Consider the following 24,809-nt stretch of genomic DNA (forward strand, 5'->3'; position numbering starts at 1 on the left):
AGGCATGGCAACTGGTAACACAGCTCCATCCTTCTAGGGCAGGTGAATGCTGGGAAAGACGACAATTCCATACTCCATAAAATGGATACAAAATCTTTTTGTAAACAGGGAGCTCCTTGCATTAAGCAGAAGAGCAGAGAACTAGCCAGCATACAAAGCATGACTAAAGAGTTTCCCAAGCAGTGTGGAATCAGAGAGCTGGTGAGGGGGAGAACTGAGGTCCTGCTTGGCCCCAGATTCCCCAAGGAAAAGCCACTCCTCCCTCACAGTCCTGCACACTTTCCCTGAAGTCCTGGTGCTACATGCCAATCTCCGGGACTCAGCTGCTCCAGGAACCCTGTCCTACCCTTCTGTGCTTGCTCTTCCTCGGGCCCTGTGCCCAGCAGTTGTGGTCACTTACACGCTGGAGGATGGTGGTGTTATTTGAAAGCGATGTGACTACCCCCTACCGACACGGAGTACCAGCAAGGGCAGGCTTTTCTTTAGATGTGTGCTGACGGATACACAGCTGTTTCTGGTTGGTGTGCCCTGGTTTCAGCGGTGGTGGACGTTCAACACTTTCAAATGACTCTTTGCAAACACATCCATTGTCAAGGCTTCCGTTTGTGTCACTCAGATGAGTAATGTCTGCTGGAAATGATTGCTTCCCCGAGGCGGTGTGAGCAGGACACGCTCCTAATGAAAACTCACCCAGGCGGTGCTCCTTTGATCCCTGCCTCTTCCCTCCCTCGCTTGTGACTGGATGAGGGAGGGAAGGAGGCAGCGAATGTCACAGAACCTCCGGTAGCTGGACCAACCTTTGATTTCCGTGGGGTTTATTTCTGGTCTTACTGGGAGAGGGAAAGACCAAAGGCACCAATTGGCAGAAAGGCTGCGCAACCTGTCACCTCATCCAGTTGCGCACAGGCACAGGAGCGCACTCAGGTCGGCTCCCAGTGCCAACAGTCTGGCCTTCGTGGGACTAGGAGGACTGCATTGAGAGCCAGTACCCCAGTTACAGCAAGGAGGTGGGGTGCCATTCATCCGGGTGAGGGCGCCCAGGCTCAGAGAGCAAGCTGTGATTTTTCAGACCGGACCTGGGAGGCAAAGAGGGGACACAACTGAGTCCTCACCGTCCCTCCCGCGCAGCAGAAACTCTGCCCACTACTAGGAACCCCTGAGTGAGGTGTGTGCCCTGCAGAGGACCTAGGATAAGGTCGGAGGGAGCCGCAGCGCCAGCGTCAGCGCTGCAGGGAGGTGGCTGTTAGTGTGGAAAGCTCAGCACTTTCTCCACTACTGAAGGTGTGTAGCACAGAGCTCTGGGAGCTCGGCTGGAAGAAGAGGCTCTGAGCAACAGGTGCGACCCCAAGGCATTGCAGGAGCCGGAGGACAGGACTACCAAGGGATTAGAACCTACTGGTAAGGCGCAGAAGATTCTCCACCTGCGGATCGCGCAGACGAGTCCCACCCGCCCAGCTCGCAGACTGCCAGCGATCGGAGTCGCCCAGACTCGTACCTCTTGTGTTCTGGAGCCCATCGCCCCCGCATGGGAAGGCTCAACTCCGTATTTGCAGCACCGCCCCCTCTTTAGCCAGGCTGGGCATAGAGGACAGTTCCACCAGGCAGGACGGGACGCTACCCCCTGCTCTCCTGCGGGTTGCGGGAGGTTCCGGCTGGAGATACCGGCTCTCCTTGCCCTGTGGCGGGCCACCTGGTGATCATTGGCTGCCACCAGAGCCCGCTTTCCCCGCTTGGCACACCTTCCCAGCGCGCTCCGTTGCACAGACACCCAAGAGGTGTCCAAGTAAGTGATGGAACTGGCTACCTTGAATCTCAGCGCGGGGAACGGGAGCGACCCAGAGCCTCCCGCTGATGAGTCCAGGCTGCTGTTCGGCATCGGCGTGGAGAACTTCATCACGTTGGTGGTGTTTGGCCTGATTTTCGCGATGGGCGTGCTGGGCAACAGCCTGGTGATCACTGTGCTGGCGCGCAGCAAACCTGGCAAGCCGCGCAGCACCACTAACCTGTTCATTCTCAACCTGAGCATCGCAGACCTGGCCTACCTGCTCTTTTGCATCCCCTTCCAGGCCACAGTGTACGCACTGCCCACCTGGGTGCTGGGCGCCTTCATCTGCAAGTTTACACACTACTTCTTCACCGTTTCCATGCTCGTGAGCATCTTCACCTTGGCCGCTATGTCTGTGGACCGCTACGTGGCCATTGTGCACTCTCGGCGCTCCTCCTCTCTCAGGGTGTCCCGCAATGCGCTGCTGGGCGTGGGCTTCATCTGGGCGCTGTCCATTGCCATGGCCTCGCCAGTGGCCTACCACCAACGCCTCTACCGGAACAGCAACCAAACCTTCTGCTGGGAGCTTTGGCCCAACCAGCTCCACAAGAAGGCTTATGTGGTGTGCACTTTCGTCTTTGGCTACCTTCTGCCTTTACTGCTGATCTGCTTTTGCTATGCCAAGGTGAGTGGGAAGCGCTCTCTGGGCGGCTCTCAGGCAGCTCTTCTTGTCCCTTGACTGAGTTCGCAGCCTACTCCTCTACTCTCTTTCCCTCTCCACTCTACTTTGTCTCAGCTTGCTCAGACATGATTTGTGGCTCAAGAAAGTTAACTTCGAGTTTGAGAGGTGCTGGGGAGAGTTTGTGGTTCCTGTCTAGAAGTTGGGTAGAGATTTTCCTCCCTGCTTTTCTTCAAAGGCTCTGCAGCTCTACCTCCAATCGCCTGGCAGAGCATAGAGGTACTAGTTATGTGTCCCGGATCTGCTCAAAAGGCTAACCCCGCCTCAGTCTCAGCGGTTTTTAAACAAGATTCGAGGACTCCCAGAAAGTAATACAATGGGACAAAGGGGGCTGCAGAGAGCCTGTGCTTCCTCCAAGAGCCAGCAGGGGCTCTAGTTGCCCCCCTCTTAGTTCTTTGTTGAGACCTGCTGTTAAGGCAGTAGTCTTCCCACTTAGTTCCTTGGCTCCTGCACCTCAGGAAATTTCGGAGTTCTTCCTCTGTAAAACTCTGCTCAGCAGGCCAGGGTTTTGGATTTTAGCTTAGCGTTCTAAATTCCAAGCGGGAGGCCCTACTTCTCCAAAGAGACTTGATTGACTGAAGTCCCCAGGGGACCGTGGGTGGAAGGACAGGTGCTCTCTCCAGGCAAGGGTCTATGGATAGTGTTAGGGATTCAGGTGGTGAACTCCCTCTGGAGAGGGAGGGCAAGAACACACAGCTGGGGGAGCTGTGAGCTTATCTTGTCTTTATGTGCCCAGAAGGACCTGTGGCTCACAGCTCCTAAGGAATTACAGAGCAATGGACATTTATGTTAATCAAAAGTCTTTAGACTTTTAGACTATTTAGATACCGTTTGATGTTCCATTAATTCAGAGTGTATTTTTAGTAGCCACTTGATGTGTCTCTTGAGGTTGCCTCAGTGTCACGTTTCCTTTTAGGGTGCTGTCAGAACCAGGAAGGAAAAAAATCCCTCAGGACAAGTTCTAAAGTTTCCATGCAACTTTATCTTTCCCTGACTCCCGATCTTTGGGACTGTGACAGTAGGACCATACATAACCTGTCTAGAAAAGCAATAGTTTCTCACATTCCACTCTTAAGATGCATCTCCCCCAGAAAAAATACGTTTAAAAGAAGCCATCTTCCCCACATCTATATGAGCGGTGTGTCTTTTGAATGGCTGTATTACGTGAATGAGTGCACTGTCTCCAAAGCTGCTACTCAAGCCTAGCTATTTGAAAGTAGTTGGTTTATTCATTTGGTCTTTTCAAATGCAAAGCAAAGGCTGCTATGCACAGTGAGCTGTGTGCGGGGTGTGGACACACACCCAGTAACTTGTCCTGTGAGCGTGGGTGGGAACTGCCACCTCTCTTTTATTATTAAGAAAGGGGACTTCAGAGGGATGCAGCAACTGACCAGACAGTGAGACTGGAGGTGACAAGTAATTGGTCTCTGGAGGACAAGGGGCTGGGAACTAGAGCCCTACCGAAAATATTGGTCTCTGAAATTCCTAATTGCTTCTTTGAAAAGGAAACATGAGCTTCCTTCATTTCTCCCCACAGTCCCTAAGGGGAGGAAAATCATTTCATCCTTTGTAGAAATGAAAAAGGTGAGCGTTTAGGACTGTCAGTAAAGAGTCTACCAAAGTTCCACAGAAGACAAGGTTTAAGAATTAATTAATAGATGATCATTTGAATCTTTTTTCATCCGGAAAAACTTGGCTTCTCAGCAAGTATTCTAGCTAGAAACATCTTTTGAGACAATGTTAATACTTGCAAATTTATCCCAGGCCGCAGACAGCTGGAGATAAATCACCGGGCGTTGCTGTTTTCTGTCTAGCACTAAGTATGAGCCGTCTAGTCAATGACTCTGAAACTTCGGTGCTAGGTTCTGAACTGGCTGTATATGATCAAGGACTGGGGCTGATGGCCAACGGGAGGAACCACAGATGGCCAAAATAGCACTTGAAATTACCAAGTGTTTTAGGTTTTTCTTTTTTACAATCAATGAATGAGTTGCATCCCAGAGATGATCTTTTTATCCATGTTTAACAAGACAGACCTGAAAGACCCCGGAGCAGCCCCATGTTCCCGAAGGTGGTTCCTCTCTGCACTGTAGGGCTCCCGCTGCCACTCTCTTCCCTCAGCATGCATTCTGCTTACAACCCTCCTAGGCCCAAAGTGAGGAAACACCCCTGTTACGCTCACAGTCTCAAGGGAGATGAAACCATAATGGATCCCAACGTCTATATTCTCTTTCTCAATGGCAGGACCTTAAGATCTGTCACAGTGTGCCCTTTTGTGCTCGTAGCTTGCGCTGTAGAAGAGAAGCAGAGCTACAAAAAATATATCTAGAATCATCTCTGTAGACTGTTTAGAAAATTCAGTATTCTTTGGTGCTGCAAAATTGATGAACTGGGACTCAGTTTAGTTAGCCTTACTGTGTAAACCCTAGTAATATCAAGAAGCTACTGATGTTCCTGTCATGATTTTTTTTGGGGGGGCATCTCCTCTATCCCATTCCCACCCTCTGTGATCCCTAGTGATCTATGGTCTTTAGACAACTTCCGTTAGGAACTCACCGTCACTGGTGATTTATGACTATCTTGCAGTTTTTGCACTTAGCATGTCTGTCAGAGAGATAAGCTAGCTTTAATAAGCTTGCAAATATTAGCATCTTTGCAAAACATGTTTCCACCTAGAGTAGTTGCTTAGAAGCCATTCTGTTTTCTTCTCATGCCTGTGAGGAAGAATATAAATATTGTTGCTGCTGTTACATATGGGCATTTACAAACTTGCCAGCTGCTGCCAGCTAGCTCCCTAGTACTGACTCCAACAATGGCCTCCTGGCTCCAGCCCTCACCTTCCTCTTACAAGTTTTTCTCATTGCGGCTGTTGCAAACTTCTGGCTTACTGCCTTCTACGTATTTTCTGTGGGCAGAACAGAACTACTTCAGCGTCAGTGTCTCAGCGAGCTGTTCACTTGCTCCCGTCGCCAGCAAAGACTTGTGTGGCTGAGAGGCACTGAGGTGTTTTCAGCAGCTAGAAGAGGGCTCCACAGGGCAGGAAGACAGCGATTCGCACCCGGAGACAGCTGCTAGGTTGCCTGCTCTGGCTGCTAGGGGAGGGAAGGCTGGTAAATGAATCCTGAGGTTTCTCAATTAGGCCGTGACGGATGGTGCTGCTTCCAGAGGATTGGAGCAGGCTTCGGCTGGAAGGCCAATTCAATTAAATTATTTCCATGCTGCGGTGTTGGAGGGGAATATTCAAGTGGCTGGAACATGCCTCTATGTCCTGAGTGCCTCTTCAGAAATCTGCAGCCCATTTCAAGCGCTTTGTCATTTATTTCAGGGTCTCCATCAGAGCAGAGAAAACAAACCTGGGACCAGCTCTGCAGGGTAGGCACCATGGAGCAAGTGGAACAAGTTCAGATTGTGAATTCCTATAAATAATAGCAACAACAATATTCAAATCATATCTCCCAAATATGACAGTGTCAAGAGAACAGGATGGCTTCTCAGTGTATTAAAGCTAGCTTATCTCCTAGATACATATGGTCAGGGCAAAACCTGCAGCCACCAGTGATGCCGAATTCCTAAAAGGGAGTGTCTGAAGCCCACACGGTGTTTGAATTATACAAGAAAGGACCACTGCCGGCTTGCTCTTTGCTCTAAGAGATTTGTAATGGGTGGGGTGCATAGCAATCACAGTAACTGGTGCAGGTCTGGGGAGCACACCGAAATGTCAAATGTCAGGCTGTATTCTCTTCCTTGTTCACTTGGCTTTCAGCACTGGATCATGAACTCCCACAGCCCGGGTTTCTTGTTTCCAGTGTGTCTCTGAGCTGATGTCGCATCCCACGTATAGTAAGACCTAGTGCTTTTAGGCAGAAAGAACCAAAGCAAGTAGAACAGTGGATTGCATGACTAAGCCCCACCCCCACCCCAGGTGAGGGTCTTTCTCCAAGAAACTCTGAGCATGTTAGCATTCTCTGTGGCTCTATCCATGTCAGGGTGTGGTCTGTTTTCCAGGGACACCTCCGAACACATTCAGTGGCTTTGATTCAGGGCTGTTTTGATCTGAGCTGCATTTCTATTCTTATTGCTTTATAAAGAATAGTATTATCATAGTGGAATGGTCAGTGGTTGCCACTGAAAAAGAGACAATGTGTACGAAAGCATGAAGTAAACCGTTTTTATCTGTCTGCATTTTGCAGGTCCTTAATCATCTGCATAAAAAGTTGAAGAACATGTCAAAAAAGTCAGAAGCATCCAAGAAAAAGGTAATATTCACAAACATGCTGTGTCTGTTGATTTTGGAGAGCTCAGCTTGTTTTTGTTTTAAATTATCCTCACCTCCATTCACAGGTGAAAAGCCAGATATTTGAGATGTACACTTTTGTGAACCATAATGGTTCAGGGTTTGGGTGGAGCAGAAGTTAGGCCAGGGAGATGTGCGGTCGCTAAACACCCTTCGGCTGCATTGGGCAGGGTGGGGAGGCCAGGAAAGACAGACTTCCAGGGGTGAGCACAGAGAGGGCTGAGCACAGAGAGAGCTCAGAGGGGCTCGTGATGTAATTTCCGTGTTTAGCATCCAACATCCTAGGAGTGATTCAAAACTATCAATTGGATTCTCAACTGTGAGAGCATTGGTGTGTTGTTCTCTTCAGGCCCAATAAAGAGTCACCTTATGGCTTCCCTAGACTTGGACTGATTTTGGTACAGAAGGGACAGAAAGAAAAATTGCTGGGTTCCTACCCCTCCTTAACTATTTTTCTCGACTAGGGAATCCCATTTAATGCTGTCTTCTGAGTCATGAGAGAACTTCTAACTTCCTGGGATTCAGTGCATTTCTATTCATTGAGGAGACGCTGTTTTACACGCCACGATTAATTTATCTTTTACTCAGATGAAATCCATGTGATTTCTAGGTTTAGGCAGTGGAATGAAATTATTAGACAATATGATTAGAGGGAACATAACCAGACATTTTAGCCCACACACATTACCAATGATATCCTAAAATACCTTGTTTTTTTGTTATAAATACTCACTCTAATCAATTATATATATTATGTAAATAATCATTCAGATAATCCTATTTGCTCTGAAAGTTTTGACTTAAGAACAACCTGCTCGACTTCCCTGTTTATCCTCATCAGCGTGGAGAGCTCGCACTCCCCTAACACAGCCTCACGAGTTTATAGGCGGAGCCTTGCTGCACAGCTCTGGCTGTCCTGGAGCCTGTGATGCAGAACAGCTGTCCTTGAACTTGCAGTGATTCTCCTGCCTCTGCCTCCCAAAGAGACTCTTTCCCTCTTGCACTTGGGATACCATCACACACACACACACACACACACACACACACACACACACACACCAGCTGCCTAAGAATAAAGGACTGCCTCAGCCTTCTGCCCCAGCCCTCCCTCACCCCCCCAGCAGTTATTAGGTGGGTTTAGTTTTAAGCTTGCAGATCTTTCTTTATAACAGTAGATGAAGTATGATTTCCACGACAGGAGTCAGCCCTGAATAGTGCGGTCTCCTCCTCTGCTCCAGCTCTGGGCTTTGACAGTTCTCACATACTCTTATTGATTGCTTTGTCCTCTAAGCACCACTTCTCACCCCCAGGAAAATGAGTTCTTAAGAACAATTAAGGACTTGATGTCATTTATCCTTGGCAGGCTCTTCATAGAGTGTAGGTACTGTGTGGGAACAAGACAACCCCTGGTTTCTAAAAGGAATTAGCTTCCTTTGGGGGTCAGCATCAAGAGAAAAACATGGTCGTCCAAAGATGTTCAGGAGAATGAGTGTTTGGAGAGTAACAAACTTCCGGAGAGATGGATCAGTTGATAAGATGCTTGGCATACATGTAAGCAGGAGAAACCAAGTTTGATCTCCAGAATCCACATTTAAAAAAAGAAAGGATGAGGGTTGGAGAGATGGCTCAGTGGTTAAGAGCACTCTAGCTGTTCTTTCAAGGGTCCTGAGTTCAACTCCCAACAACCACATGGTGACTCACAACTATTTATAGTGGGATCTGATGCCCTCTTCTGGGCATACAGTCATATATGCAGATAGAGCACTCATACACATAAAATAAATAATCTAAAAAGAAAAAGAAAAAAGAAAAGAAGAAAAGAGAAAAAGAAAAGTTGGTGTGCCCTTGTAATCCCAGTACGGGCAAGGGAGAGACAGGCAGATCCTTGGAGGTCATCGTCTAGCAGGCCAGCCTAGTCAGAAAGCTACAAGCCAGTGAGAGACCCTGCCTGAGAAAGGAACAAGGTGAATTGTTCCTGAGGAAAGATACCTGATGTCTTCTGGCTTCCACAAACACGTGCTCACAGCTGTGGCCTACGTTTGTGTGTGCATGTTTGTGTGCACAGACATACACACACAGACAAATTAGAGAAGAGGGGGTTTACTGGGATTCAACAGGGAAGAAGATACCTACCAATTAAGTTAAATATTTAGTATTAATTCGAAAGATTTAAGCCAGGTGGTGAAATCCTCTAATCTCAGTTACTTGAAGAGCTGATACAGGAAGATACCGAATCTGGAGCTTAAGGCAAATCTGAATCAGTTAACAAGACACAGTTTGTCTAAAGATACAAAGTAAATGGAAAAAGGCTGGGTTGAAGTTTCATTGTAGAGTTTATCCCTGACTTGCGTGAGGCTTGAGGGTTAATTCCTACAACCACAAAACCAAAGCAAGTTCATTCTGATGAAGAGGTTGCAACGACTCTTCTTTAAGTGCAGTTGCTGACTGTCTGTCTTTGAAGAGATGCTGGTAAAAAGCTGACAAGGTCCCAGAAAGAACAATGTGTTTAAAGGATGATACAAGGCCTGTAGGAGAAGATGAGGAAAACCTCACTTTTATTTTATCAGAAGAACATAGTGATTATTTTGTGAGCATGTACCATGGACCATGATATTGTACATGTAAAATGAATATCTGTTTATGTAAAGTTTACTTTTGTTCATTCCCACTATATGAGGAAGAAAGTTTGAGGACTGGAAAGGGAGACGTTTCTCCTTCTTTCTCAGACTCTAACCCCTGCTGACACTGAACAGGTGTTGGGGCTCTTCTGACAGATTTAATTGCCTTTTTTTGTTTGCACAGAACAAATACACATGACTGTGGTGTGTGTGTGTGTGTGTGTGTGTGTGTGTGTAAGAAAGAGGTAGGAAAGAAGAGAGGGCAAGAGGGAAGCAAGGTGACGAGGAGAAGGAAGATGGAGGAGCAATAAGAGAGACTGAGACTTTCCGGCCCAGAACAGCACAGACCTCAGCACCCCATCACAGAAGTCCTGCTGGGGACCCTTTCTGGATCTTGGTACAGGTCTTCAGGATACAGATGCTCAGTGCTTGCTGTGTGAGGGACAGCATGGGACTCTGATGGAGACTGATGTAATGCACATCTCAATGGTCAATGGCTGTATCTGATGGAGGAGGGTTAACTGTCTATGTGTTACTTTCATTGGTTAATAAAGAAAACTGCCTGGCCTGATAGGTCAAAACATAGGTAGGTGGAAAAGACAGAACTAAATTCTGGGAGAAAAAAAGAGTCAGAAAGCCGCCCGCCATAAAGCTGCCAGGTCAGACATGCTAAATATTTCCTGGTAAGCCACGACCTCATGGTAAGATACAGATTATTAAAAATGGGTTAAATCAATATGAGAGAGTTAGCCAACAAGATGCTACAGATAATGGGCCAAGTAGTGTTTAAATAAATAAAGTTTCCGTATAATTATTGCAGGGGTAAGCTAGCCAGGATCCAGGCGAAAGCGCAGCCCGCCACTTTCCTCTTACAGATGTACCTCTCACCTTGTTACTGTCATCAAATACTCCAAAAGAAGCGATTTATGGGAGGAAGGATTGTTTGGCTTGAGAGTTCAAGAGGGTACAGCCCAACACGGTAGAGAAGGCATGGTGACAGAAGCCTGAGGCAGCTGGTCACATGGCGTCATGTTCAGAAATCAGAGAGAAATCCAGGAAATGGGGCTGAGCTGAGAGATCTCTAGGTTGGCCCCCAGTGACTGGCTTCTTGCAGTTAGGCCCTGTCTCATGGGCCAAGTCTTCAAACCCGTGAGCCTTGGTTAGAGGACACTGTACATTCCAAGCACGGTAATGGAATGATGGGAAATAGGTTCCAGTGGAATGGAGATTTTGGTAGTTTGCTCAATTCTGACACCATTAAGTTCTGGGCCTTTTCAGTGGCTGAGCAGTTTTGTGTTGGTGTTCTGTACTCATTAGTTAATGTGACAAGAACAAAATATCCCAGTGTGTAGCTCCTAGACAGTAGACATCTATTTCCTATAGTTCTGGAGGCTGGAGGACCAAGGTCAAGTGCTCGTAGATTGTCGGCTCCAGCCTTCTCTCTGCATTCACACCTGTTGGATGGAGTGGGCAGCTCTCTGGACTCTTTAATAAGGACAATGACCCCACTCTGGAGGGCTCTTCCTTCACAGCCTCCTCCTCCCTCAATGCCTTACCCCTAGATGCTGTCATCTTGCTGATCAGATTACAACCCATGAGGAATGTCACCAGACAGAACTTTCTGCATGAAGTCCTTACAGTTATGAAGGTCTAGTCCAACCCTTTGTGATGGACACATTGTGTAGTTAGCCACATGCGGCAGGAAATGCAGGAAGAAGGTAGGATTTCTTTTCAGAAACAATTGACATTTCTAATTTCATTATATATATATATATATTTATTATGTACAGGCATTTTGCCTGTATGTGTATCTGTGTGGCATATGTGTGCAGTGCCTCTGGAGGCCAGAAGAGGGTTTAGGCTTTCCCTCCTGGGACTGGACAGAGAGTTGTGAGCTGTCGTGTAGGTGCTGGCATTGATCATAGGTCCTCCGGAAGAATAGTCTGTGCTCTTAATCACTGAGCCATCTCTCCAGTCCTGCAGAAATAATTAAAAGCTTAATAACCTATTAAGGATTTTGCTGAAGCACTGCTGGGCAGAAGATGCTTCTGGCTCGAGGCTAGCTCGTCTGAGACAGGAACCTTCGGGACTGCAGGGAGGATGGTAGAATGGGCTGGGCAGCTCATTGGGCTGGGCTTCTGGGGGAAAGCTGGTCAAAGGCCACTGGTGTCCTGTGAGCTTCCGAGCTCTTCCAACAGATGCATTTTTGTGGCTATTTTCTGTTTCCTGACGTGTCCAGCGAGCTTTCTGGTTGTTGTTCGCACAGCTGGCACAGCCGGCACAGCTGGCACGGGGTTTTCAAGTTCTCCCTTTGTGCTCACTTTTCCTCCCCAGCCGAGTTCCCTTAGCCACACTGTGAGTGAGACTCTTTGAAGACAAGGCAGATGTCTCTGGCTGCTTGAAGAGAGCAGCTCGCTATTCAAGAAAGACTAATAATTTTTTTTTAGATGAGTCCAGTGTAAGAAAGAAAGAGAAAGCACATCAATAAAGGACAAACTCAAGAGTCTGTACTGCTTCTCTGTCAGAGGTAGCTAGGGTTCTGTGCTCCACATGAATGAAAGGTGACAGTAATGTATACGCTGAGTATCACACCAGCTCTGTAAGCACAAATGGTTTTGCAAGAAACAGGGATACAAGGTTAGAAATGAACTTTAAAAACCTGCAGAGCCGTGTCTCTGTTACAGCCTAGTGCTTCCCACGCAGGGGAGTCCATGTTCCACACTGATATTTAGAGGGATACAGCAGAGGCAGCTTCTCTCCCCTTGTCTATGAGTAGAAATGCTTCTGCTATTGCAGCTGTCAGTATCAAGGGAAACCTTTTTAATTGCTTTCACTTGAGGTCCACGAGATAACCCCAGTTTTATTGTGGCTTTTATGCAGTTCATCAGGGAATCATTAAAGCTCCTGAGCTTTGCAAAGAGGCAGACTCCAAGGTAACTAATAACTATTAGCCACTGAGTCAGTCAGAGTGACAGGACCCAGAATTCTCTTGGGCACAATGATCTACCCCATTCCTGAGACTGGGATTAGAACACATGCATTATTCTGATCAGATCTTTAATTTTGAGATTATGTATTCTAGACATATTGTTTTATGAGTTATATTCTTGAGGAGCCATCATCCATTGAGAAGAACAGTTTATAATCAGGGCAGAGTTTCTGCTGCTAAATTCCACTCTTTTCAGATACACTAGCATTTGTTGAAAGAGTGAAAAATAAATAAATAAAGAAAGAAAAATAAATAAAGAAAGAAACAGAAGTATTAGTAGAAGAAAGAGGGAGGGGAAAGAGGAGGAGAAAGAGTAGGAGGAAGAGGAAGAGAAGGAGGAAGAAGAAGGAGAAGGAGAAGAGGAAGAGGAGGAGGAGGAGGAGGAGGAAGAAGAAGAAGAAGAAGAAGAAGAAGAAGAAGAAGACGACGACGACGACGACGACGACGACGACGACGACGACGACGAAGAAGAAGAAGAAGAAGAAGAAGAAGAAGAAGAAGAAGAAGAAGAAGAAGAAGAAGAAGAAGAAGAAGAAGAAGAAGAAGAAGGAAAAATAATTCCCAGACTGGGAAAGCCCAGGGCTTGTGTGAAGGACACAGACATGTGAGACAGCTAAAAGCATCCATTCATGTGGACTTTGGTGCTCAAAGAGACAGACAGGAGAGAGTATCTTCTCTGAGACACCCAGCTGGACCACTGTGGGACTCAGAAGCATATTAGTAAGCTCTCATAGAAGCAGTCTTAGGTAGATGATAGTTCGTATGAATGTACATCTAGTATTTGTTCTTATATTTGTATCATCAATTATCAGGCACTTACATTCAAAACTGCCAGGGGACTACACACACACACACACACACACACACACACTGTCTTATATGCCTGTTTCTGAGAAAAACAGAAGACTTGCAAACATTTAGAGGTTATGTTTGGATGAATACCCAGAGAAAAGGCTGTCATAAAAAATATTGTTTATTCAGGCCACACAGCCATTTGCATTTCAGATCTGGATAAGATATAAATCTTCCCTGTAAGCTGTCAAGGGGTAGATCTGCTCTTAGTTTTTTGCTTAGCCCATGTTCCCTAAAAGAAGGCATGGAATATCGGCAGGGTAGTACTTCTATAGAGAGATGGCCTGATCACCTTAGACGGAGGAGGCTATGTTCTCCTGTACTGTGGACATCATCATTTCTAGATTGTTTGATGAAAGCACCAGAGAATGGCAGTTCTCACACACTAATGGGCAAATGGATTGATAGCAAACACTTCCTTAATACGTGTGAGCTAATTACGTTTGCTCTGTGGCCCAGGCAGTAAGTGGACTTAATAGGTAAGCTTTTACTTTGTAACACCTGCCTGTGGGTTTTTAATAGCTGAGCTGGTTTAGTGCTCACATGGTTCAGGCACGATCCAGGAATCATTTTGTTGGTTAGTTTTCTTTGTTCATTGAAATGGCCAATCAGTTCATGAGGAAATCAAGTCTTGGGGAGGTTTTGTCATCTTCCAAAGGTGATGGACAGACCTGTTGTCTGGCCAGTGAGTCTTGCAAAATCCATGGTGCCTCTTGATAGTGAATTCAGGTTTCCTCTCCTGTACCTCACGCCTCCTAGTGTTTGATATTCTTGACCTGAAATCCAGCTAGTCCCTGTCTCTGCCTTCTAGGTCAGAAGCCTGGTCTCTCATTACCTTTCGGGTTCCAATCATTCTCTGTGATAAACGTCTCCTGTTGTTATAGCTTGCTGCCAAGAAACTCTTTAGGAGTTGGCGCCATGCACTCCTCTGGAGCATTACATTCTGGAGCAATAGAATACCCTTTCATGAGAAGTAGAAGAGGAAGTCCTGCCATGTATGACATCCCTGTCAGCAGTGTCCTTTACAAAAGGTCTTCTGAAGTTTGCCCTGCTTCCTAGGTTGGTGGGCAGTAGGGAGGCCTTACCCGTGCACACAGTATGTGGCTCAGTTCCTGTGTGTTCCCTTGTGTTGAGATCACAAGCCAATGACAGTTCCCTCCATTGGGGATCATTAGGGAACGTGGAGACCCCCTGCCCCAAATTTCTCAGTATTTTTGAACTAGGAGCAGCAAGAGAAAGGTCAAGAGCTAGCAAGCAATAGGCCTGGTTGGCCTACAGACTGCACTAGAATAGCTGTGGGAATGTTAGCTCTCCAGTCTCCACCAGCAGTGCTTAACGAGGAGACACCAACATCTCCCACGAGTTTGTGCAGCGTTTGTCTGAGCTCCAGGCTCTCGGTGGAACTTGGTGTGCACACACTGGAAGAGGCATGCTGTTCTGTTGTTGTTTTGTTTCCATTGAATCAGGGTCTGGTGTCTGGGTCACACTGGTTCGGAGCTCTGGTTCCTCCTGCTCTGGATCTCTTGGCTGTAGAATTCCGCTAGTTGAAGTGATAGTCCTCAATCTCGATCCATTTCTAATCCCACGTTTATCACATCCTCATGCACTGAATACACGCCTAGGAGTCAGGACCCTGTAAGGTCACAGCTGGGACTTGAGATCATGAACAGAGAGGTGTTATGTGAGGTCAAATTGAACACTTTTGTTTCATCCCATCGGGGTACACGTGAATGCTATTGGGGTGTGTTTTACAGTGCTGTGTTCTTCTGATGTAACCGACATGTTCAAGCAACTCCTGTTTCCTCTCCAACACTCTGCCATTGCTCCTCTCTCTTCCAGACCGCGCAGACCGTCCTGGTGGTGGTTGTGGTTTTTGGTATATCCTGGCTGCCCCATCATGTCGTCCACCTCTGGGCTGAGTTCGGAGTGTTCCCGTTGACCCAGGCTTCCTTCTTCTTAAGGATCACTGCCCACTGCCTGGCATACAGCAACTCCTCGGTGAACCCCATCATATATGCCTTTCTCTCAGAAAACTTCCGGAAGGCGTACAAGCAAGTGTTCAAGTGCCACATTTGCAATGAACCAGTCCCCAGCGACACTAAAGAAAACAAGAGCCGAATAGACACCCCGCCGTCCACCAACTGTACCCACGTGTGAAGGTGCACTGAGACCTCCTGCCCCCCAGCTCCCATGTGGGTTAGAGAGAACAGGATGCAGTGGACGATGACGAAACACGGAGCTCGTTCTCCTGACCACAATCTGTAGCCCTCTAACTATGTTCCACAGCTGTTAACCTACTTTGATTGCTGAGGAACTCGCGGGTCCACTGAAGTCCAATTAGCTTCCTTATAAAATTGTATTTCTGAAACAAAAGAAAATTCTGTAGAGTTGATGTCTCTCAAGGAGTGAGAATCCAACAGTATTCTACAGATAAGTTCAGATTCCATGGGACAAGGCCAGTTCTGTAAAGCAGTGAAGAATATTTGAAATCTACATTATTTTTTGAGACAGAGTTTCTCTGTGGGATTGTTCCAGCTGTCCTGGAACTCACTTTGTAGATGAGGCTGGCCTTGAACTCACCGAGATCCACCTACTTCTGACTCCTGAGTGCTGGGATTAAAGGCATGCGACAGAACTCTGCATTTAAAAGTTAGTTAACTTAGGGGGAAAGTTTTTTTTTTTTTGCCTCAGCTTTGAGTGGAGAGGTAATAGTCTAGCCTGTGTGTTTTGAAATACAACTGTGGCACAGAATAGTGAATTTTATTCCATAAAACCTTTGTAGACAGGCACCTCTTCTGAGTGGGGCAGAGGAGGTGGGTTTTCATTTTGTCTTTATGGGTGGTCAGACGTCTCTTTGGGAATGTGAGGCCATCATGTTCATTTCAGGAGATCAGCGGTGATTCTACTTTGGAACAAGCCTGTGAACTGGAATGTTTAGAGTGAACTAATCAATGCCCAGGGATCTGCCGAGGACCAAGAATCTGGCAGAGGCACCAGGGGGAGAGTCTTGGGAAAGAAGACAGTATGTTATAGCTTTTAGCATGTTCTTAGCAATATATATTAGCTATGCCCCCCCAAAACCTATGAAGCCAGTCATCCAATAACTTCGGCAGGATTGAAAACTGGACAAAATTTCATTAGATCCTGGGTAATATCCATGCCCCTTGGAGAAAGCAGGAGAGACATTTGACTCAGACGGACTGAAGACAACAAAACATACGAGAGAATGCACACGCCTAGAGAAATGCTGTCTTGCATGTACATATATTTTTATTAAACTTGTCCTAACAAATGTTTAATGCTCATTTTCCCAAAATATTATTCCCTAGGGTAATGTTAATTTAGAGTCAGAATCCTTACTACTTGACCTACTAATGTAATTTTCATGACAAGTCCAAGTTTCTTTATACTTGCCATAGAAAATGCTGTGAAAAGACTAAATTGTCTTATCTCAGAAGAATAATGATTCAACTTAAGACTTTGATATATTTTAAGAGGTAGGAAACAAAAGCAAGACACTTTCTTTTTAAATCCAAAAAGGATGTTGTGTCAGTGCCGAATTGAGACTTCCTATGAAACACGTAATTTAGGTTAAAAACAAGTGTAATGTGAGCTTTTGGTCTGTGAACATTTTAGCTCACCTGTTGATGACCCTCTCCCTGTGCACAGTGTTTACATTTGTAAAGGCCCACGGAAAATGGAGAACTGTTAAAGTTACGGGGCGATGAGTTTCCAGTGGTCACCAGGGAAGGACAAGCATGCTGGGATAGGCGGGTATTTTAAAGAGAACCGTAAGCTCTTTGCATGGAGTTTTGTTCATTTGTACTTTACTCAACGTAGGAGCAAACGTATTTTGTCTTGAACAAGACAGCTCATGTGATAGGTGGGACCCAAAACTGTCGGTGTAGATGTTGGCACACCTTCTTCACCCATGCTGTCTGCAGAGGGGCTTGGTCAACCCTGTGTGTGAGAGATTTTCCATGCTGTAATAATTCCCTTGTTCTGTCGTGGCCAGAGGTATCTTAGCTGCAAATGTTCAACAATACCGTGGCGAAGGCAGAGCTTGTCTAGAAGGCATGTTGGTGTGAGTGTGTTCCCGCTCCTGTATCTGTGTCCTCCCCAGAGAGCAGCATCTAAGATCAGAGCTACAGCAAGGAAGGGATAATTTGCACCCGCAATCCCCCAAATTTGCTAAATATTAATTCAAACTGCTCCTGCGGCGGGAAGACACTTCCTGTGAACTGCTGTTCTGCTAATTTTCTCTTAGCCTTGAACTTGAGTGCACTTCTAAAACAGCTTAGGATCCTGACTGTAGCCTACTTCCTGCAAAGACAGGGGACTAAATGGAGTGTTCTGGAAAGTGTCTGTAAGACCTGGGTCAGATCAGTCACCCAGGTGAGTATCCGGAGAGCCCATTAATGTGCCAAACTTCTTGCAGTATAGCTCTTGCTGATAAGTGATTACCAAGATCAGTTTGGAGGCACCTTCCATCCCACACTGGATGCTGGCGACCTCCCTTCCATCCCACACTGGATGCTGGCGACCTCCCTTCCATCCCACACTGGATGCTCGTGACCTCCCTTCCATCCCACACTGGATGCTGGCGACCTCCCTTCCATCCCGCACTGGATGCTCATGACTTCCCTTCCATCCCGCACTGGATGTTCGTGACCTCCCTTCGATCCCACACTGGATGCTGGCGACCTCCCTTCCATCCCACACTGGATGCTCATGACCTCCCTTCCATCCCGCACTGGATGTTCGTGACCTTCCTTCCATCCCACACTGGAGACTCGTGACCTTCCTTCCATCCCACACTGGATGCTGGCGACCTCCCTTCCATCCCACATTGGATGATGACGACCTCCCTGATACAACAGGCACATTTCCTGCAGCCAGACGGAAGAGGAAATATGTGGGTCTTTGAAGTCAGGTGACTGCAGAGCTCTGCACACAGAAAATTGTTTTCTTCACAAGCTTTTCGGCTTCAGTGCTTTGAGGCAGCTGTTATTTTGCGGAACCTTTCCTGGAGAGATGGACTTGGGAATATTTAAATAGCAGGAATGCTTGCTGCTACACACACACACACACACACACACGCTTGCATGTGCACACACCTGCATACACAAACACACACACTCACACACACGCACCCCCACTATTCCAGCTTCCCACTGAGGAGTCCCGTCAGCAGCATTCCAAAGAGGTATTATGATAGACTCGTTCTATGCTATTCTGACCGCATGTTTATTCAGCAGTGTAAGAGCCTGAGCCTCCTTTTTGAATATTTTAGACAAATTATTGTTGCTTTTGATTAAATTGTTCTATTTACACAGTGGGAATAGAACAATTTCCTGTGCCCCTTTGTCCCTCTTTTGTACTTTTATCCTTTTGTCTCAACTTCCTACCTCTCCAGAAATCCCTACCTGATGGGATTAACCCACCTTCCCCGGATATGAGTGTCAGAAGAGAGAGAGCTGGCTGCTGGGTTCATGAGTCATGCAGGGCTTGGAGCTGCTTATGATTCTGCCTCAAATCAGGATGGGGGTGGGTCACGGCTCTCCCTGACCCCTCAGGGGGACAGAGGTCCAGCTGGGATAGTCCCATTCTGCTAAGTGAAGCCCCAGGTCAGGGTGCTTCCAGTAGGAGAGGGCCACCCGCCTAAGTACCTGCTTCCTTCTGTACTGGGCTACAGAGTCCTTGAGCTTGCCATAAAACCTCATTGCATAGTTGGAATGATGGGTGTGTGGCTGCATCTTGCTCTTGGCTTTGAGGGTTTTTTTTTTACATACATGTACACGTGTCACAAATTACGGGAACTGTAATAATGCATGGATGGGATTATTTCCTGGGGGAAACTCAGCTATCTATCATGTGCCAGTTCTTAGCGGCATTGGTTGCAAATGTTTCCCATGTTTTCAATCTGCAAGCGACTGTCTAGGGAAGTGAGTCAGATCCTTGGTCATTAAAGAGTTGCATGCTGGGTTTCTTGGATGATGTGTTAATAGCCTGTCTAATTAACACCTTGCTTATTATATGACCATACACAGCAGGTGGCCCAGGAGCCTCATCATGGCTGATTGGCTTGCAAGTGGTAATTGTATGTGGCTTAAATTGGCACCCCATTTGAATATCTTCCCTCTAAAGTGGGAAAGCTGAGCATAAAGAACTGGATAATAGGCTCCCCGTGCACATGTAGGCTGCTGCTGCTGCGTGAGGCTAGCGTGTTTAAAGTCACACAGTAGTCAAGGTGTTCTGATGTTTTCTTGTGCACATGTTGTGCCTCTGATTCTACGTGGTGGCTTCTCTTTTTAGGGTGAAAGGCTCAGACGCTGCTCTGTGGGTCTGAGGCATGTCTGCATGTCTATGGCATGATGTCTATGTCTGACGGCACGCAGAAACATTAGCAGGCCTACACATTTACTCCTCGATGGTCTTGGCGGCTGTGTCCTGTCACATGTCTTGCTGGCCCCATGAGCATTCTGAATTCTTAAGTGATGCTCTGGGTACAGTGACAGTAGTACGGCCGCATGAGTGAGTGAGGAGAAGGGAAGGGAGTGAGCTTTCCACCTCTACATGTGCTGTAGAAATGACTCTATCTAGATTTTCTGAAGCTGCACAGCACTGCCTGGGGCCGGCAGGTTGGACGGTTCACAAAAGTCTGTCCTATTGATCAGGCTTATGATGTTACCTTGGCTGGAAAGCCTTATCTTTCTGCTGGAGAACAGACTTCAGGACGTCGTAGACTGTCATATGTAGCTTCAGATAGATTCTCAGCAGTCAGAGACAACAAAGTATTGAAAAGCTTAAATAGAGTCTGGGCTCCACCATGCATGTTCTCTAGCATCTTGGAGAATGGGAGTCAGTGTGATGACCCCTTGTTAGATGAACTTTGAGTGCTGTAGGTTTCTCTGAGGTGCTGTCTACCACAGTATTGTGCTTCAAAAGATTAGACACCGATTACTAAAGCTGGCTTATTTATGTGGCATTAGAGCCTGTGGATCTGCGAAGCTTTTCCACCCTTAGCTTGTTTGGGCATTGAAGCTGCTCAGCCACATGGTGACAGGAGAGGAATGACTGCCTGTTTCAGACTGTGGGTAACCCTTCCGTATAGAGTAGTCTCCGGATGGGGCCAGCCTTTCCTGGTACTCTTCCCCATGTGGTCACCTGTCATCATGCCCTAAGAAGAAAGAGATTTGTTAGTGACTGGAATCAGTGCCAGTCCTGGGCCTTCTGTGGGCACTCAAGGAATCAGGGTCCTGGGACTGCTCAGGATCTGTGGACTACAAGTACTCAAACCTTTGCTGAACTGTTCAGGAAACTCCAGGTGGGTCCCAGGGCTTTCTTCTGAGGTTTCTGCTCTTCTGGGGAGTTCTTCATGGGAGTACAGTGGGAAGGAGATTGTTGGCCAAGCAGCTTCCACTTCCCTGCTTTGGTAGGTGACTTCTGGGAACTACTTCTCTGAAAAGAGAGTAGCAAACACGAAGCGTGTGCTGGCCCGTGTGAATCTTTCTCATCCTTCCTCACTCTCGCTTCTCAACGCCCCTTGGATTTCACTCTCCCGCTCTTTTCTTGGCTTTAGCCATAGTTCTGCCCTTGGGTAGATTCTGTCAGAGATATCCCGAGCTTGGCCATGCGTTCCACACCCTCGTTGTTTGCTCTGGACATAGGATGCTTCTTGGCTGTCCCAGCAGGAATTATGTTTTAAACAGTGAAGTGTGAAAAGTGCAGGCTTCAACAGCAAACTGTTTCCATAACAGATCAAAGGTGGCTAATCAAATCTTTTCCCCAGCCAGGTTGCACACACATGACACCCCTACAGAGGGGTCTAGGCCTTGAGAGTGCTGTACCTCTGAGAACTTCTTTCTGGTGTGTTACTTCTGAAATGCCCTGACTCAGAATGAGAGCAAGCTCAGCTCCAGAACTGGCTTCCATGTCATTAGTGTCTCCCGGTCAAGCTCCACCACGCTGTGCCCTGGAGACCCCTGAATTCCCTGCCCTTCACTGGGTCCACCTCTGTAAGAACATCCTAGCTGGTGACTGAGTTTTCATAGCCCCTGTCATATTCTTTCTGTCATGCCACAGGACAAGATGAGCTGTGGGTGCCTAGGACCCGAGGGATACCTGACGACCCTGGGGAATCAGGGTGATCTTGCTATTGAACTTGCCACCATAGGTGTTGCTGGTGAAACAAAGACTTCAATTACAAGCAGCTGAGGGTCAAGAAGGTAGAGCTAGGAGGGGCTCCATCTCAGAAAGAATCCCTGGGAACAAGTGTTGATTGCACAACGCTGTGAAAACCACACAGCGGTGACCATGAGAGTGTTTGTGTGACTGAAAGCAAGCGCTTTTTATTCCCTTTTCCTTTTTTGTTTCCAGAGAATGCTGCCTACATGGATGTGGCAAAGAAACCAGTTTCCATGAACAAGCAAGCTCAGGAGCAGGCAGCAACACACAAGCTTCTCAGGGGCCTGTGCTTGGGGTCTCTTGGCTTCCCGGCTAGTGAGGAACATGTTCTTTATATGTGTGAAGAGTAAGTGGAGTGCGGGATGGAGATATTCTTTAAACAGAGCTAGCATGGATAAAAGATAAAAGCACAACTCCAGAAAGAAATCTAATTATAACAGACATATTCCAAAGCTATAAGTGGGGGTGTGTGAATGCTATTTTCCATGTTTTAATTTTCTAGTGTCTCGTCTTATGTCCTCATATTATGAGGAGACTGGAAAGCCAACAGATAGAACAGACACCCAGTTCTGTGTCTGGTGCTTAACAGCTCCATGCATTTTGCCAGTTCTCTCTGCCTGAGTCACAAGAGCCATGCACACTGCACGGAGGAGCATGGTTGGGAGGACTCCTTTTGGGTCTAAAAGGAGTGGCCTTCCGGTCTTAGTCTGTGGGTGGATGGGAACAAGGAGGAACGTATCGATATATAGCATTTTCTGTGGTGTCCATGCTGCTGATCTGACTCACAGGTCAAGAGCCACCAACTGACTTCTCGATCAGAGGGTAAAGGGGGACCCTGGGCATTTGGGGTGTGGGATAGAAGGCTTGCATCTGTCCAGGGTTTAGAACTACGCACAGTGATTGATGACCCTCTAAGATCCAACTTCATGACTCTAGGGGAAAACAGAGTTGAGGCGGGATTTAAATCTCTGCAAATCTCTATTGTTTGCACCGATTAGATTCTTCATATCCATTCAGCTACTGGCATGGAGGTGGCCCCAGACACAAGGTTTCCCTGAAGCTTGGGGACTATAGACATGATGACAGATCTTCTTCAAAAGAAGGCTTCCATGGCAAGGGCACTTCCTCCCCCACTCCCATCCCAACACAAAAGTTTAAAACAGTATTCACATTGTTGCACAAGAAGTTTTGAAGTCAGTGTTTTCACTCACTGTTAATTAAGTCTGTGCATGTCTTTGCGGATATTATTATCTCCAAGAGATACATATAATGTTGCCCGTGGTTCTCTATAGTTAAATCTTTGGGTTCAACAAGTAGGAAAAGTAAAAAAATGTTCTATATATGCTCTACTTTGACACTTACTAGTGATGTTGCTTAAATGATGCTATTAAACAGTGGTGTGAGTTGCCTGGTACCTGATGCTGTTGTCCTTGTTCCTTAAGGCGCTGTCAATCAAATGTATCTCATAATGACAGCTCCAGCGGGAATGCGACTAAACTTACAGAGCAAAGCCACCAAAAATCCAGAGTTTGTGTTCCTGCACTTAAGCCAAATAATCCCTCTGAGGTCTCCACACCCTCATGTTCTGCATGGAATTTACACTTTGTTATTTGTACCGATTTTAAGTGAAAATAAAATTTGTTCTTTGAAGTGTCCTGGCTGGAGTGTACTTCCCCACTGCAACCAGACTGAAGTTGTGTCTTTTTTTTTTTAAGGTTTGAGAACACAATAAAAAGTTTTTGAAGCATGTGGTTTCATTCGTCCTGAATGCTCTGTGAAGCAGAAGGGGTCATGATGACGGACAGCTGACGCCTGTGTTTGCAGATGTTTTCTTACTTTCTTCTTTGTCTTTATTATTTCATCTTGTTTATTTTTACTTTTTGTTTTGCTCTGTTGAAGGCTACTTTTATTATTTTTCATTTTTAATTACTTTGTACGTGTGCTCATGTATGTAGATATCCATGGAGTTCCCTAATTAGCTATGTAGAAATAACCAGCGGTCATCCCTGGAAACACATACATACAAGTAGCACTAAATGGGTTGAGCAGGTTACATACATGTAGAATTAAAAAAGAAGAGGCTATGATTTCCAGAGGGCACAAGAGGGGCTACATGGAAGGGGCTGTAGGGAGGAGAGAGATGAAGGAAATGATGTTACTATACTTTAATTTAAAGGTTACTATGGAAAACAGTGTTCTTTCCATCCCTTCTTCTCTTGCCTTCATTTTTATTTAGATCATAATTTTCCTATTTTATAAAAAATTAATTTTTATTATAACCTTAGTTATCTACGGATTCTGTATTATACAAATTGACAGATTGCTTACCAGTGGATTTCTTTTTCTTTTACATTGGACATTTTTTTTTCTTTTACATTAACCCTTTTTGTGTGTTGAATTCTGCCTTTTGACTGACTTATGTTTCAGGGTGCTGGCCCTATGTGGGTGTTTTTATTGATAACAGTTGAACACATTTATGAGGTTCACTGTGATGTTCTGATGAGTGAGCACACAGTGTAATGATTCAGTCAGGACACAAGGCACATTTATCTTTTTTATTGCAATAAATTAGGTTTATTTTCTGTGATAAAATATCCTGACAAAACAACTTATCTTAGTTTTCAATGTCTGTGACAAAACACCATTACTGAGGCAACTTATAGGAGAAAGACTTTGTTGGGGACTTGAGAGGGTGAGTCCATGGCCATCATGGTGGGGAGCATGACAGAGCATGAGAAGCATCTGCACCCACATGTACATATTAACATGCACATACATCATACACATGAATAAAAATAAATACAAAAAGGTGCTATCTAAAGTTATCTTCCTTTAGTACTGGAGAAAACAAGATCTATTCCTAATGTTACTGGAGCTGGCAGCTCCAGGAAGCCATTTCAGTCACTCATCCTCAACAGGTGAACTAAAGAGACACGTGACAGTAATGCCACGTGACAGGGGAGCCATTCACACTGAGAAAGGGCCAAAGAGGTCCAGTGGTTCCCAAGTCCCTCTTTGGGATCCTGGCCTTAGCTTCAGTCTTACACAGAAAGTGAGAGGCAGGATGATGAAGCAGTCCTGGTAAAAGGGAGTTCCTCCTTCCCATCACGGGCTCATGGTTATCCCTAGCCTAGTGGTCAGACAAGACGTCAGATCTTTGTGAAATCTCTTCACGGGAGGCAAGACCCTCCTTTGGCTGGCCCAGCCTTCTCCTTCTCCCAGGATGAGATTTCTGCAGAAATCCCAGTTCCTTGGAGATCTTTCCTTTCGGTAATTTGATAGCCAAAGGGAGAGGCACAAGCGTTGCTGAATATTTTCACTCCCTTTAGGAAGGTTACACTAATGGCATTTTTGAGGCCTTTAAC

General features: G+C 46.3%; 1 protein-coding gene across 1 annotated transcript; it reads left to right on the plus strand.

The window, feature by feature from the left end:
* The first annotated feature begins 720 nt into the window (after nucleotides 1-720).
* Galr1 (galanin receptor 1) lies at nucleotides 721-23,099 on the plus strand. Its single transcript, XM_048419535.3, has 3 exons — nucleotides 721-2,450; nucleotides 6,695-6,760; nucleotides 15,097-23,099. The coding sequence occupies exons 1-3, from the start codon at nucleotides 1,791-1,793 to the stop codon at nucleotides 15,412-15,414; spliced, it is 1,044 nt and encodes a 347-aa protein (XP_048275492.1). The 5' UTR covers nucleotides 721-1,790; the 3' UTR covers nucleotides 15,415-23,099.
* Nucleotides 23,100-24,809: the final 1,710 nt, after the last annotated feature.

Source organism: Myodes glareolus, chromosome 13 (genome assembly GCF_982192425.1).
Source record: "Myodes glareolus chromosome 13, mMyoGla1.1, whole genome shotgun sequence".
Taxonomy (NCBI): domain Eukaryota; kingdom Metazoa; phylum Chordata; class Mammalia; order Rodentia; family Cricetidae; genus Myodes; species Myodes glareolus.